This window comes from Pipistrellus kuhlii, unplaced genomic scaffold (assembly GCF_014108245.1).
Source record: "Pipistrellus kuhlii isolate mPipKuh1 unplaced genomic scaffold, mPipKuh1.p scaffold_m20_p_1, whole genome shotgun sequence".
NCBI classification, from domain to species: domain Eukaryota; kingdom Metazoa; phylum Chordata; class Mammalia; order Chiroptera; family Vespertilionidae; genus Pipistrellus; species Pipistrellus kuhlii.
In genome coordinates, this window is record NW_023425404.1 from 146,820,270 (window position 1) to 146,834,836 (window position 14,567).

The 14,567-nt window shown below is 34.8% G+C and overlaps 1 protein-coding gene across 25 annotated transcripts in view; it reads right to left on the bottom strand.

Annotated features, from left to right (window-relative positions):
- PTPN13 (protein tyrosine phosphatase non-receptor type 13) overlaps nt 1-14,567 on the bottom strand; it is a 167,816-nt gene that overhangs the window by 86,267 nt on the left and 66,982 nt on the right. For 24 of the 25 annotated variants that reach the window (XM_045570954.1, XM_045570959.1, XM_045570971.1 and 21 more), the window contains one exon: nt 13,063-13,626. The exons of the other annotated variant lie outside the window; for it this stretch is intronic. In XM_045570954.1, the coding sequence (XP_045426910.1) occupies nt 13,063-13,626 (564 nt within the window). The remainder of the gene's footprint in view (nt 1-13,062; nt 13,627-14,567) is intronic. 25 annotated transcript variants of the gene reach the window in all.

Below are 14,567 nucleotides of genomic sequence, written 5' to 3' on the forward strand. Positions count from 1 at the left end.
TTTCCTTTAAGAGAAGCCTTAACTTGAACACAAAAACTTTCATGACCAGGTTGGGCAAGGCTTTTCTCACTTTCATATTGCTTTACACATAACTGGTTGCAACTCTTCCACTGCTTAATAATTTTCTACTTGTTTCCTCTACCTAAATTATAAACTCTCTGACAAAAAGGATTTTTTTTTTTTTTAGATGTACCTCTAGTATTTACCAACTGTTTGCTAGCAAGGACAAAAATAAATATTTTCTGAGTATGAATGAATGGATGAATGAATAGATAAATATAAATGTTACACAAAGGTCACTGATGATCATTAAGAGGACTATTTCCATTGCATAGAGAAGCCAGAGACCAAATCAGAAAGGGTTGAAGAAGGTCCAGCTGGCAAGGAATTGAGAAAATTCTTTCAATTAATTTAGGGGTTTGAGAAAAGAAGAGAAATTTTTAAAGAAAACTGAATGAGGAATCGAGTCTTTTTTGGCAGAATGGATTATCTGAGCATGATTTTAGGCAGTGTACAATAAGCCTGCAGATTGGGGGAGATTGAAGTTGTAAAGCATAGCGGGAAAAACTGATGGGAAAATGTGCTGAGGAAAACAGGAGGACATGGAGGAAAAATCCCCAATACACCTGGAACGGTTTGTTAGCAAGATGAGATAATCTTTTCTTCTTAAGAGAAAGAAATGATGGAAAAGAAATGAAAATACGAGGGAATTCCCACATATTCTTATCAGAAAGTTGACTTACTCCTCGTAATAAAAAGTGAATCACTTCCTGGGAGCCTGTTTAGCTGGGAGCTTGAAAGAGTAAAGAGTTTCTGCTGTGAAGAATGTGGTAAGTCAGCAAAAACCACATGAAAGCTTTTATGTAGCCATGGGAATTTAGATTAGGCTTAGCAAGCATGAATTGTATTGGAACCAATCAGAAAGTTTTAGTGGCTTTTTCTTGGCATTAGAGAAAGCAGACCATGGGAAATATCTAGATCTGAGGAATGACATGGAATGCCTGGCAGAGATAACCAAGGTATTGGAGGGAGTCTATTTCACTAGCTTGCAAACCTGAGAACAGGGACCTCACAAAACGAATTATTCCTTGTGTTGAAAGTTGTTCAATGGAGAATGTTAAAAAAAAAAAAAAAAAAAGATGAATGATTAATGTGATTTGAAAGGATTACAGAAGATGACAAAGAATTTTATGTAGTATTATTTGACTTTAATGGACATAGTTAAATGATTATTTAAGAAGAAATTTTTTTTCAATAAATACCAACTAATTTTATTGTTTCATTTTTATAGAACTCCATGCTAAAATTTTTGAGATATTTTCCCAAGGTGACTTGGCCAAACTCCAAAGCCAACAATGCAACATAGAAAGCAGTAAAACCAGCAAAGCCAAGGAGAGGACCCAGGTATTCACAGGCAATACAGTTAACCTCACAAAGAAAAGTGGGAAGTCACAGTAAGTCTATTGTATGACTAAAGCAGAAAAGGTCAGTCACTAGGCTGTTATACCATGCAATAATAATTTCACAAGCAATATTAAGTGAATTTACTGTTTCATTGCTATTTCTGCAAAATAGCTGCAAAATAGTAAATCCATTTTAATTTTCATTCTTTGGTGGTGCTTTATTCTTATACTATTTTATGTCTCTGTATTCTTCTCTCCTGCTAGCCTATGTTTTGTTTCTTTTTTCCTTAGTTTACTCTGACAACTCTAGTCAACTTTTTAAATTCTTGGTTTTCCTTCATAAGACATAGTAAGGTAACTTTGATGAACAACCCCCCCCCCCCTTAAAATATAGCAAAAAATAATCTTCCCTTGTTCAACTACTGGTTTCTAAGTGTTTTCAAGACCACACCTGGGATCAGAAAAGGACCTGCCTTATGAAGTTTTCCTGCCTTAAATAAATAGGGCACTAGCACTCCAGAAACACAAACCAGATCACTAGCTTGGCAATACTATTATGGATAAGAAGACATTTCCATCCCCTAAGACTTGAGTAGGGGTGGGTCTCTATGTTACTTAAAGTAGTAGGAATCTTTTTTTGGGAGCTTCTGTATTTTGAAATACATCTATTAAAATGTTGTTATCCACATTTCCTTTCATGTAATGGCATGGCACTTATAACCAGATTAAAGTTCCTAGGTAATATTTACTATTCAAGTCATGCTTGTAAGAAGGTTATACTCAGATTCAAGTTCTCAGCCAAAATTTATTACTTACTCATGATTACAAGAAAAGTTAGCCCTTGTTAAGTACAGGCTTTCCATTTCTGAGTTAAATAGTAAATTTAACCATTTCAGAAATTATTATAAAATTACACGTCTTTTACCATGAGTATCTTGCATTATTAGTGTACACAGAGTGGTACATTTTCCTTGCGTATAGATAATTTAGGCAAGAACAATTACTGGCTTTTTGATATGACCTACATAAAGGCAAACTGAAGACACTAACTAGAAAGAGCAGTTTTCCTCCTCTGCTCTGGTGGGCAGAGGGTAACCCCTAATTTTCCATTATTACCATTATCCTAACATTACTAACAACTTTTCTTTTGGGAAGATACAGATACCACAAATGTTTTCTAGCTATATTTAAATGTATAATATTAACACTTTAGGTTTAGTCCAGACCCCAAGAATGTGGTATTAACTAAGTGATTTAAAAAAACCAAACTTTTGCCGAAACAGGTTTGGCTCAATGGATAGAGCGTCGGCTTGGGGACTGAAGGGACCCGGGTTGGATTCCGGTCAAGGGCATGTACCTTAGTTGCGGGCATATCCCCAGTAGGGGGTGTGCAAGAGGCAGCTGATCAATGACTCTCTCTCATCGATGTTTCTAGCTCTCTATCTCTCTCCCTTCCTCTCTGTACAAAATCAATAAAATATATTAAAATAAATAAATAAATAAAAAACACACCAAACTTTTTATTATAAAAACCTCTGAATAAGAAAACAGAACAATCAAGTTCTCATAAAGCCATCTCCCAGCATCAACAAAACACAGTGGTTGTTATTTTAATTTAGAAAGTGTCAGAATATTTTTAACAAAGAGATGATCCTAAGTATTTATATATAATATTACAAAGTTTTTTGAATGCCTAAATTCTTGAATTGTGTTCAATAGGCCTATTAAGAATATTCAAATACACACTTTATACATTTAAGCTTTCACTATTACAATTGCAGAACTGAATTTATTTGCCTTTTGTGGGATAAAATTAGACTGAAAATCTAATTTTGGGTTTGTAAATTTCTTATCTCAGCTATTAACTATTTCAATAAACCCCACACTGTGCAAATCAGTGTACTAGTGTTTATTTAGGGTCATAATTATTTCTCATTTACTAGACAATTTCCTTTTCTGTCTTTGTTTGCAGATGGTGGAAAATGAAGTGGCAGGAAAGAATCTTAGTGTAGAAATAATAAATGCAAAAGGAAAAATGGGTAAGTAAAATTAGCATGGTCACATATCATCAAATCAGAAGAACCACATTGGGTGTGTGTGAGTATATGTATATAAACACATAAAACATTTGGGAATATATTCTCTCCAAAATACATTTTGTGAAACAGAAGTACTACAGAAGAATGGCTTAAAGAATTAACATTTGGATAGAAGTCTAGTTATAGAGATTTCATAGTCATACATACTTTGATATTTAAAGATGTCTTTTAATTCCTCTTAGTATCTTCTATAATTAAGAGTACCGATATACTATTTTTTAATCAAATAAAAAAGCCTGACATTTTATCATCCTTTAATATAATCTGATTCTCTAAACAAAATTCACTTCAGCTCAATATTATAGTGACTCTACTTAAATAGTAACAATAAAAAGCAGCTTTTCAATAGGCTAGAATGTTTTGTCCTAGGCTCTTAACAACTAAGAGTCATGATTTCCACCATCACTTGGCATACTTTAAACGTATAAAGTTGTGGCAGGTGATCATACTTTTAATGTTTAGAAGATTATAAAGATTTGCAAGGTATTCCCAGGTTACATAAAACTATTTCAGGTGAAATATTCAAATCCACAATCTTCACACTAAGAGGAATCTAAGCCAGCACAAGCTGCAATCTAAAAAGTGACACATATTCAAGTTCAGACAAGTAACGTGCAAATAGACTCCCAACTGCAACATCAAGAATTAAGTAACCACTTTTTGCTTAGCATTTATTTACCATTAATACAAGACTCAAATTACAGAAAACAAGTTTCAAAGAGAAATGTACAAAGTGACTGGTTTTGTAGCTCAGAACTATAAAATTTTAAAACCTTGTGTTTTTAAGGTTATGGACCCTAACAAATAAAATATTTCAATTTTTAAATAAGTTAGAGAAACAAAGATAATGGCGTTATATATTCATATATGAAATGTTTTCCCTTCTGTTTTTTTTTCAAGGAATTAATCTCAGGAGAGTAGACATTGTACTTTTTAGATGTTCGCTGGAGTCTACTGCATCCTGTATTATACTATACTGCAAGGTATAGATAGGAGGAGAACATACTCTAACTCCTTGAGAGCTAGATATGATCAATAAAAATTTTAACCAGGAACATAAATTATGCAAATATGGATATAGGTAACTGAGGAAGATTATATGGAGAAATGCTCAGTGAACAATACTTTATACAGTAGATGCAAAATTTGTGCAGAATAAGAATGGCAACAATAACAAACAGCCTCCATTTTCCTCTCCTTCTCCTGGGGTCTTGTGTGATGCAGTAACCACAAAGCTAGACCATGATTTGCATGGCTGTCTCAGGGCCCTTGAGGATCCTGCTGTTAGGACTTCTCTGCCTGTTCTAAAGCTTTCAAACAGAAGGAGGTGATTTCTCATCACTATAATTCATCAGAGAATATTGTTGTATCCAATATCAGAAATCGCACCACTGAATATACTTAATATTTAATACTAGAGCCCTGGTGCATGAATTTGTACACAGGTGGGGTCTGGCCAACCAGCCGTGGGAGGTTGGCTGGCTGGCCCTGCCCTCTGGTCGAATTCCTGATTGAACTCCCTGTTGAAGGGACAATTTGCATATTAGCCTTTTATTATATAGGATTAACAGCTACAATGCAATACTTAGTTTAGATGAACAATTATGAGTATCTATTATATGTATTAGTAGATGCTAAGGATACAGTTCTGAGTTAGATTAGGAAGAAGAAGAAGAAGAAGAAGAAGAAGAAGAAGAAGAAGAAGAAGAAGAAGAAGAAGAAGAAGAAGGAGAAGGAGGAGGAGGAGGAGGAGGAGGAGGAGGAGGAGGAGGAGGAGGAGGAGGAGGAGGAGGAGGAGGAGGAGGAGGAGGAGGAGGAGGAGGAAGAAGGAGGAGGAGGAAGAAGGAGGAGGAGGAGGAAGGAGGAGGAGGAGGAGGAGGAGGAGGAGGAGGAGGAGGAGGAGGAGGAGGAGGAAGGAGGAGAAGAGAGGAGAAGGAGAAGACAGGAGGAGGGGGGAGGAGGAGGGGGAGGAGGAGGGGAAGGAGGAAGAGGAGGATAAGGATGAGGAGGAGGAGGAAAAGGAGGAGGAGGAGGGAAAGAAGAAATTGGTATCCTACCAATTTTCCCTGGAGGGGGAAAAAACCTCTTTAAAACAAGTAGTTTCAATGAAAAGCATAAGCCATAATCATAAACTAAGAAGCTGAGAGAAAGCTTCCTGAACCAGGCAATGCCTGAAAGCTCTGATAGTCTCAAGAAAGCTGCATGAATGAAGAAACAGAAACACAAAACTGCCTGTAGGAAGGGGAGGGGAGAGGGAGGATGAGGTGGGGATAGAGAGACAGAGAGGATGTGTACATGACATTGGAGTGAGATGTGAGATGGGAAGTGCTCAAGGATGAGACTCGAAAGATAATCATGGAGAACCTTGCACACCATGATTGAAAGGAGCTAAAATTTTATCTTGCTCAGATAATGGAAAGTTATTAAATGGTTAAGAAAAGAAATGTATGGCAGGGAAATGGAGGACAAGTTGTAGCTGCAAAATCAATTTAGAAAACTATTTCCATAGTACATGGGAAACAGAAGGTACTGACTAGGATGGAATAAAAAATATTTTAGAGGTTATAATTGCTAGGTCTTAAAAACCACAATGATAGTAATATCCATTTTAAACTTTATTAAAACATATCAATCCATGTTTCTCAGAAGGTATATGTGTAAAAGCCAAACTGAGTCTATGTTAAACTATGTGTGAGTTAGATTTAAATTAAGTACCCAATTTCTGATAAATTAGTATATGATTTCTGGGGACTCCAAAATCAGTATTATGTGACTATGAATACAGACAATGAAAAGTTTGTACTAGTTTCACCTTTAACTTTATTTAGTGTTTAAAAAAGCAGGTTCATTTGTTTCCCCTTGGATAAATTTTAAAAAAGTAAATGTCTTTCTCATTTGTATTTTAACTTAAAAAATGACATAGTACCATGTCATTTTTTTTTATTTTTTTTTTTAGTTAAAATACCAATCTTTCCCCAATAGAACATTAGTGTTTTATACTGGACTAACTTTATGTGAGAATAGTCTGAAGCTACACTATTCTAACACAGTAGTCACAAGCCACACATGACTATGTAACTGCTGAGTTGGACTCTAGACAGAGAACATTTCTTCCACTGAAGAAGTTCTACTGGACAATATGAACCGCTTTACAACTCAGCCTGTTAACAGTAGGCACTTACTTCTGGCTGAGTAAGATGTTGAATCCAGATTGTCTATGCGAGTATGTTCTTTGGATACCCAAACTCTATTTGTTCCTTAGTAGTATAATAATTAAGATACTAATACCTAAAAACTTGTAATATTTGACCAACACCACATAAAATCCCTGCTTATTCATAATTCTGTGGAACTGAGCAAAATAAAAACTGAATATTAATGCTATTTAATGTAACTCTTGGAGTATCTAAACAACAACTCAATCATATCTGTTTTCTATTCAAATGGAAATAAGGTGAAAAAAATAAAAACCAAATAGTTCCTTTTTACCAGTTTTTTATTTTAGCAAAGAGAGGCAAGTTTTGAAAAAATGTACTTTCTCTCCATAGAATGTCACTGGAAGCATCCTACCTGGTGAACTGTAACATTTATGAATCCACCTCTTGCTTTTCTCATATATAACTATAAAAATGTACAAACTGTCAGCCGAAACCGGTTTGGCTCAGCAGTAGAGAGTCGGTCTGCTGACTGAAAGGTCCCAGGTTCGATTCTGGTCAGGGGCATGTACGTTGTTTGTGGGCACATCCCCAGTAGGGGATGTGCAAGAGGCAGCTGGTCTATGTTTCTCTCTCATCGACGTTTCTAGCTCTCTATCTCTCTCCCTTCCTCTCTGTAAAAATCAATAAAATATATATTTTTAAAAATGTACAAACTTTCAAATTCAATCTTCTCAGGGCAATGAAACATTAAGGACCTCGACCATGAGAACAGGCTCGCATACTTGAGTGTTTACATATTCCAGCTGCAGAACACAGATTTTCTGCTGTATTCACAGGGCAGTCACCGAACAGCAAAACTGTGCTAGACCAGAGGGCACAGCATTGAAAGGAGGGAAATAATAGTTAGTTCTGATGTAAAGTAGATTGGCTTGGAACTCCTTAAGTAATATTTAACAAGTCGTTTTTGTGGGATTTAATTATATCTGTTCTTCATACTTTCCCTTCTAGTATTATACAGAATACAGAGGAGTTTTGATGGTTGGAACCAAAATGCTATTCATGGTCCCCACCCAGGGTGTGGAGTGCTCTTCATACTGTACTCACAGTACTGGTTCCAAGTCACTGTCTACAATCAGGAATCTGCTGCCAACCTACAGAGCAATGGCTGGGGAATGTGTGGTAATTACATCATAAGAGAGATGACAACAAATGCTCCTCTTAGAAAATAGATAATTGTCTCAGATCTTAAGATGAAGTGGAGAAAGACAGCAAAGAAAAACTGAGAACAAGGAAGGAAAAAAAAAGAGAGAAGAATAGGAGAGTCCTATGGTAAGGTGAAAAAAGTGGAATGAAAAAATAGTGACATTGTTTTAAAATTTATTTTCACAAGCGAAACCTGTTGTTTCTTTCTATCCTTTCCCTACCACTTTCTGTATATAGAGAAGTATCTGAATGTTTAGGTGTTAATAATCATGGTAATAATCTTAAAATTTGTAAACTTCAACTATAGTTTCTTTTCTGGAATTTTTGTTGTTGTTGTTCTTAACTTTATTTTGTTCACAAAGAAATCAGAGCACTCAATGGCAACTGCTGCTTTTTGATAGCTTAGTCCCTTATCTGAGCAGTTACAGGATATCCATCTTACAGAAACTACCTTAGCAAAGACCCAACAAGACACTATTGACCACAATATAGCATGTGCCACAATGGAACTGCATCTTAACACCCTCCCAGTGTGGTTTACAATAAGAAGAATCAACAGTGACTCATTTTGAACCTTTCTTTCATAATATCGTGTTTTCCTATATTTGAAGAGATATAATTTTATTAGATTAAAAAGAGACTTAAAGGGTTTGTTAGGAGGTTAGTTGAATGTCCAATGTCTCTGGCAGTAAAACAGTTTTCCTGACACTGTATCTGGTTTCTGCTTGAAATCAGAGAAGCAGTGGGGAAAAAATCTTATTCTGGGGCTCAGGAGACCTGCATTCTACATACAGCTCTGTTATGAATTATGAATCTCCTTTGGTCAACTAGTTTACTCTGGGCCTCTGAAAATGAGATGTTTGGTTTAAATGGTATCCAGATTCCTTCCAGTACCAACCTCCATATAAGGCCTGTTCTCCCTCTGATGTTGGCTGGTGGTTGGCTGGTGGATGTCAGCTATGGAGGTGATTTAGATAAAGTCTCCTTTCAAGAGGATGGGCTAAGGAAAGGGCTATCCACCTGAGGTTGAAGGAGACAACCCTCTTTCCTATAGTTCAACGAGCTTCCTTGCACTCCCAAAGGATAAACTGAAATGCAGTCATTTTTCTTCTTCTGATTATTATATTAATTCAATGAACACTGGTATTATGCTAAGTAAAGTGTCACATAGAGAAAGGCAAATGCCACATGATTTCACTTATATGTGGAACCTAAAATACAAAATAAATGAACAAAGCAGAAACAAACTCACAGATACATAGAACAAACTGATGGTTGTCAGACAGGAGATTGAGGGAGGGGCATTGGGTGAAAAAAGTGAAGGGTTTGAGAAGAACAAATCAGCAGTTACAAAACAGTCACAGAGATGTAAAGTACAGTATAGGGAACATAGGAAACAATATTATAATCCAAAAATGTGTCAGGTGTGTGCAAGACTTATGGGGGGAAGGATTCTACCTGTAAGTTATATAAATGTCTAACCACTATGCTGCACACATGAAACTAATATAATATTGAATGACAACTATAATTTTAAACATTCTTTAAATTAAAAAAAAATCTAGGAAGTGAGATGTAGTAGGAAAGCTTTAGACTGGAACTCTGAAATCTATGATGGAAATCTATGATCTCCTATAATGATAAAAACTCTACTGTCAACTTGTGATGTGGTCTCGGGTACGTTGTTAAGTCTGCACAAGCCTCAGAACATGTACTCTAAGACCTCTTCTACCCAGTAGCAAATGTCAAATTTAAAAATCACAAAAATCGTACAGAGCATTAGCAATACTGTAAAATGCTTTAAAACAAGAATGTATACTTGTTAAGTTTCATTCTGGAATGCAATGCTTTTTTAAATTAAGATATAACTGATATACAATATTATATTAGTTTCAGGTGAACAAAATAGTAATTTGAAATTTATATACCTTATGAAGAGAACACCATGAAAAGTCTGGTAACCACTTATCACCACACAGTTATTTTTTTATTTTATTTTACTTTTTTAATATATTTTATTGATATTTCACGGAGAGGAGGAAGGGAGAAAGATAGAGAGCTAGAAACATCGATGAGAGAGAAACATCGACCAGCTGCCTCTTGCACACCCCCTACCGGGGATGTGCCCGCAACCAAGGTACATGCCCCTGACCGGAATGGAACCTGGGACCTTTCGGTCCGTAGACTGATGCTCTACCACTGAGCCAAACCGGTTTCGGCTCACCACACAGTTATTATTGACTATATGCTCTGTGTTGTACATTACATACCTGTGACTTATTTATGCTATAACTCTTAGTCTGTACCTCTTAATCCCTTTCACCTTTTGGCCTTTCCTCCCACCACCCAACGCTCTGGCAACTATAGTTTGTTCTCTGTATCTATGAGTCAAACAAGAGTATTTTAAAAGAAAAAAATGTGTACAAGAAAATGTGCACATTAATAACATCCACTGTTCTGCTTGATTTATCACACATAAAAGGGCTCTGTGGAGCCTGATTTTCATGAGAATTAAATGAGATAAATGAGATTATTTTCTATTCTATTTTTTAATATGTAATAGCTAAAATATTCTATTAGCAATTTGTACTGTTGTTTGCACAGCCAACAAATTATCTCACCTTTAGAAAAAGACACCACAGTACAAAACCAACAAGTTACTCAACTAAATAACTAAAAAGAATTACTGCTTTTGAATTCCAAACATCAAACACTCTGTTTGCATAATACTTTTAGTCTAAAGCAAATATAGTAATTTATTACTACTTGCAAGTTTCTATATAATAGTGGAGTTTATTATTTAAAATGGTCTAAACATTTCCATAATAATAGCAACATTTTAAGGTGTTTTATTTAACTTGGTTATAAAATATACTCTGGGGGGAAAATGCATAGGTTCTTTGTGGGAGCAAATGCTTTAGAAAACTCTTCAACAGCAAAGAAAGTTTCAGGATGACAACTATCTTGTATAGAACAATTCAAAACACATGATTTTTAAAAGGTTTTTTTCCCCTTTTCTCATATCTCTTATAACAAATCTAAAATTTCTAAAACTGAAACTGTGTATCATAAAAAGTTACCATTTAACATTGTCATTGCAAATATATATGCATATGTAGAAACAATTTAGTCTCTCTGAATTTCCTTAACACACATGCATGCACACATTACCTGAGAAGATAAAGACTCATATGCAAACTAGGACATAATTTGGCATAATATTCCTTTTACAGGTAATCAAAAAATCACTTATTCAAATAAACTATGTTAAATAGAGTATTGGAGCATAATTTAACAGATTAAATATATTTTCGTTAATATTTGATTTCTTTATTGTTTAACTCTCAAAGATCAAGTGTAAAAAACACTTTCTCCAACTTCGCTAGTATTAATTTATCAAACATTAAGTCAAATCTTTTGAGAACATTAAAGTTATTTTAATTGTAATATTCTCATTTTAAGAAAACTATTCAACCTCTTAAATGTTAGACATAGTCATTATATTGGTATCTATACTATTTATATTCTGATACTATCATGGCTTATTGATTTAAATAATAGGTTTTGGTTTTTTATTCCACATGAGCCTTATTTCTTTACATAGTACATCCATGAAGGCATGCTCAGAAGAAGGTCAAGCTAAATTACTATTCATATGCTAGCTGTTGTGCAACAGTAAACAGTCATGAAATACAACTTCTGATAGGGGAGAGTATTTTAAGCTGCAGGAAGTGCCAATTCTTTGCTGTAAAACTCTAAACATTTACAGAACAAAGTTAAACAGTGAAATCATGCATAAAACAAGTTCCTAAGTTTTTATTTTCTGTATTTGAAAGTTCTGTATTTGAAGATTACATATGACCATCTCATAACATTAGCTAATGTTTTCTAAAATGCAGGTATTTTCAAATCCTTTAAATCAGTTAAGTGTTCAATTATTTCTTTTGTAGTTTCAAATTATTTAGTAATTTGCAAATCCTGAATTTAAACAATTGCAAAGCTTCTTTTACTTGAAGAACAATGTAGGCAGTATATTAAGTTCTGGAACTATGCTTAAAACTTAAAGAACAACAAACCTTTAAAGGCAGAGTACTTTAAAGGCAGTCTATGAATAAAAAGTATTCTACTCGAATAATGACCATAAAAATGAATATGATCCTTGATGATGTGACTACTCTCACTAAACTAGAAAGCTCCTTCAGGTTCCCCTGCATCAGCTATGCCCCAGGGTTTGTCTGAAGGCAAAAGGTAGTTATAAAAGTTTAATCCTCAAAAAATGTAGAGGATTAGATTTAAAAAAAAACACCTCTATCTTCTTTTGTTTTCTCTTTCATCTATCCACATTAAAAATAGCCTCTATCCATGTTTAGAATAGTTTTACTCCATTCAATATATTGAGCTTTGTACATCAATTAGGTATTGTTGAGACAGAGCTTTATCCTGCAAATAATATGAATTTATCACTTATAGTTATTTTATGCCTCACATTAATAATGTAATAATCTGATTTATTAATCACTTTATATTCATTACCCAATTCATCTATTTTTGTTAAGAACATTTTAAAGATGGGGTAACTTAAGAGTTATTAAGCCCAACTGCTAAAGAATCACATAGCTATTGAATGGAGTAAATAATTCACATGTAGGCTTTCTGACTCTAAATCTGTAAAAGTAAATACTATCCTTCTTAAAATACAAATCTAAAATTTCATTCTAGACCAAACAAATTATAATTTCCAGGAGCTATGACCCAAATTTTGTTTTTAAAGCTGGTAGTTTGGGAACCACTGCACTACCTCCCCACTACTCTGCCTCTGTCTGACTTCTATGAACCAGTTTTTATGGAAGACTCCCACAAAACAGAGCAAGACAGACGGTACTGTGGAGGGTTAAAAAGAAGTAGGAAACATGGTGCCTGCCCCTGAGAAGCTTACAATCTAAAAATATACTTATCCCCCACCCCCAACACTATCTCAAATATTGAGACTAGAAAGCGATTGGACTGGGTATGTTTAGTAGGGACAATTCTGTTAGGCTTTTGGTAGAAGAGAGAACAGATACTGATAGAGAAGACTAACCTGAGTACAGATGTTTGGCAGTGGAAACAAGACTTGTGGAATTGTTTAAACCCTTTTTATTAACACAATTTTAAATGTTTCAATTCAATACTCTCTCAAACACTCACAAAATTACTAACCTTCTACATTCATGGCTTCTCTCAGAACCTGAAGTTTCTTTTGTCTCTCTCGGATTCGGTCCAAAGCACTTGATATGGCCGAGGAAGTGGGCAATTCTCGCGTGTGAAACATCGGGTCCGTTTTCTGAGGGCCAAAGATATCCAAGGCTATGCTTCCATCTGAGTACCTTGCCTCCTTTTTTCTAGGAGTAGTTGAAGTCCGCACAGTTATTGCCTCAGGGTGACAGTGTCGGTATCTGCCAGTCTCCCCAGAGAAGTCTCTGTCAGCTGTGCAGAGCAAGTCCATGGATGAAGCCCAAATCTTCTTCTTGGGAAGCACATCAATGCCAGGGATAGCTTTTTTTTCTGGGCCACTAGTGTTGAACTGGTAAGGAGCGCAGGTATTTTCAGAATCTTCATGTCCAGAATTATTATCTGATAAAATGTCCTTGAAATAATCTTCCTCATCTTGTGTGTCTCTGATGGACAGAAATCCCATAGATTTACTAAGCCCTTTGTTAAGAAAGGTCTGCTGAGAGAATGGAGACTTGTGTATGTCTAGTGCATCAGAAGTAGAGCTTCTTCCTGGAATGATAAGAATCTATCATGTATGCACAGAAGTTTTAGAAAATAACTGGAATGTAACCTGTTGACAATGAAAGTGGTGAACATTTTCTAAATCCTCCACTTGGAGGCTCAGAGATGATGGGATAGAATGGGATGGTCATAGTGGTGGTGTCGGTGGCAGTGAAAAGAGATGCTATGTTTGTATAACTTTTCATAACCCAATGCTTTTTATCTAATTAAATCAATAATATTTCAAACTTTTATTTTTTGAGCAGTATCATTTGATATTCCTCAGAAGTGAATTACTGGTTTTTACAAAATAGATAAAAGTGTATGATACTATCGTTTAGCAGAATATTAATTATCCATGAGATTATTTTGGGTAATAATAGAATGTATAATTTACTTCTTTAACTTCAAACACATATTGATTCAAATATGTAATTCAAGCACGCATTACTTCAATATGAAGCCCTGGTATTCTCTGGTCATTTAAATAAATATGTTTAAAGAAGAAACAAAGAATTCTTGCTATATTCTGAATGGGGGGAAAAAGATTATGGCATTTGAAATTCTTAAGCATCAACGTTTTATTATGATTAGATATATTTTATTGTGTTTAAATTGTATAAAAAAGTTAATTTTTTTCATGAAAGATTACATGTACTAACATAGTTTTCTCTCTCAAACATAATGTACAATAGCAATATTTATCAACTGAAATAAAGTACCAATTCTTATTTATTCTTTAGTCCTTGATTTAGTTCAAACTAGTAAGCATTCTAACTTTTTAAGGCAGCAGTTTGTAAATGCATTGAGACAGCAAAAATACCCAATCAGAAATTTATTTTTTAAATTCATAGTTCAACAAAAAAATTATATATATAGTTCTAGTATTGAAAAAAGAAACATGGCCCCAGCTAGTTTGGCTCAGTGGATAGAGCATCAGCTTGTGGACT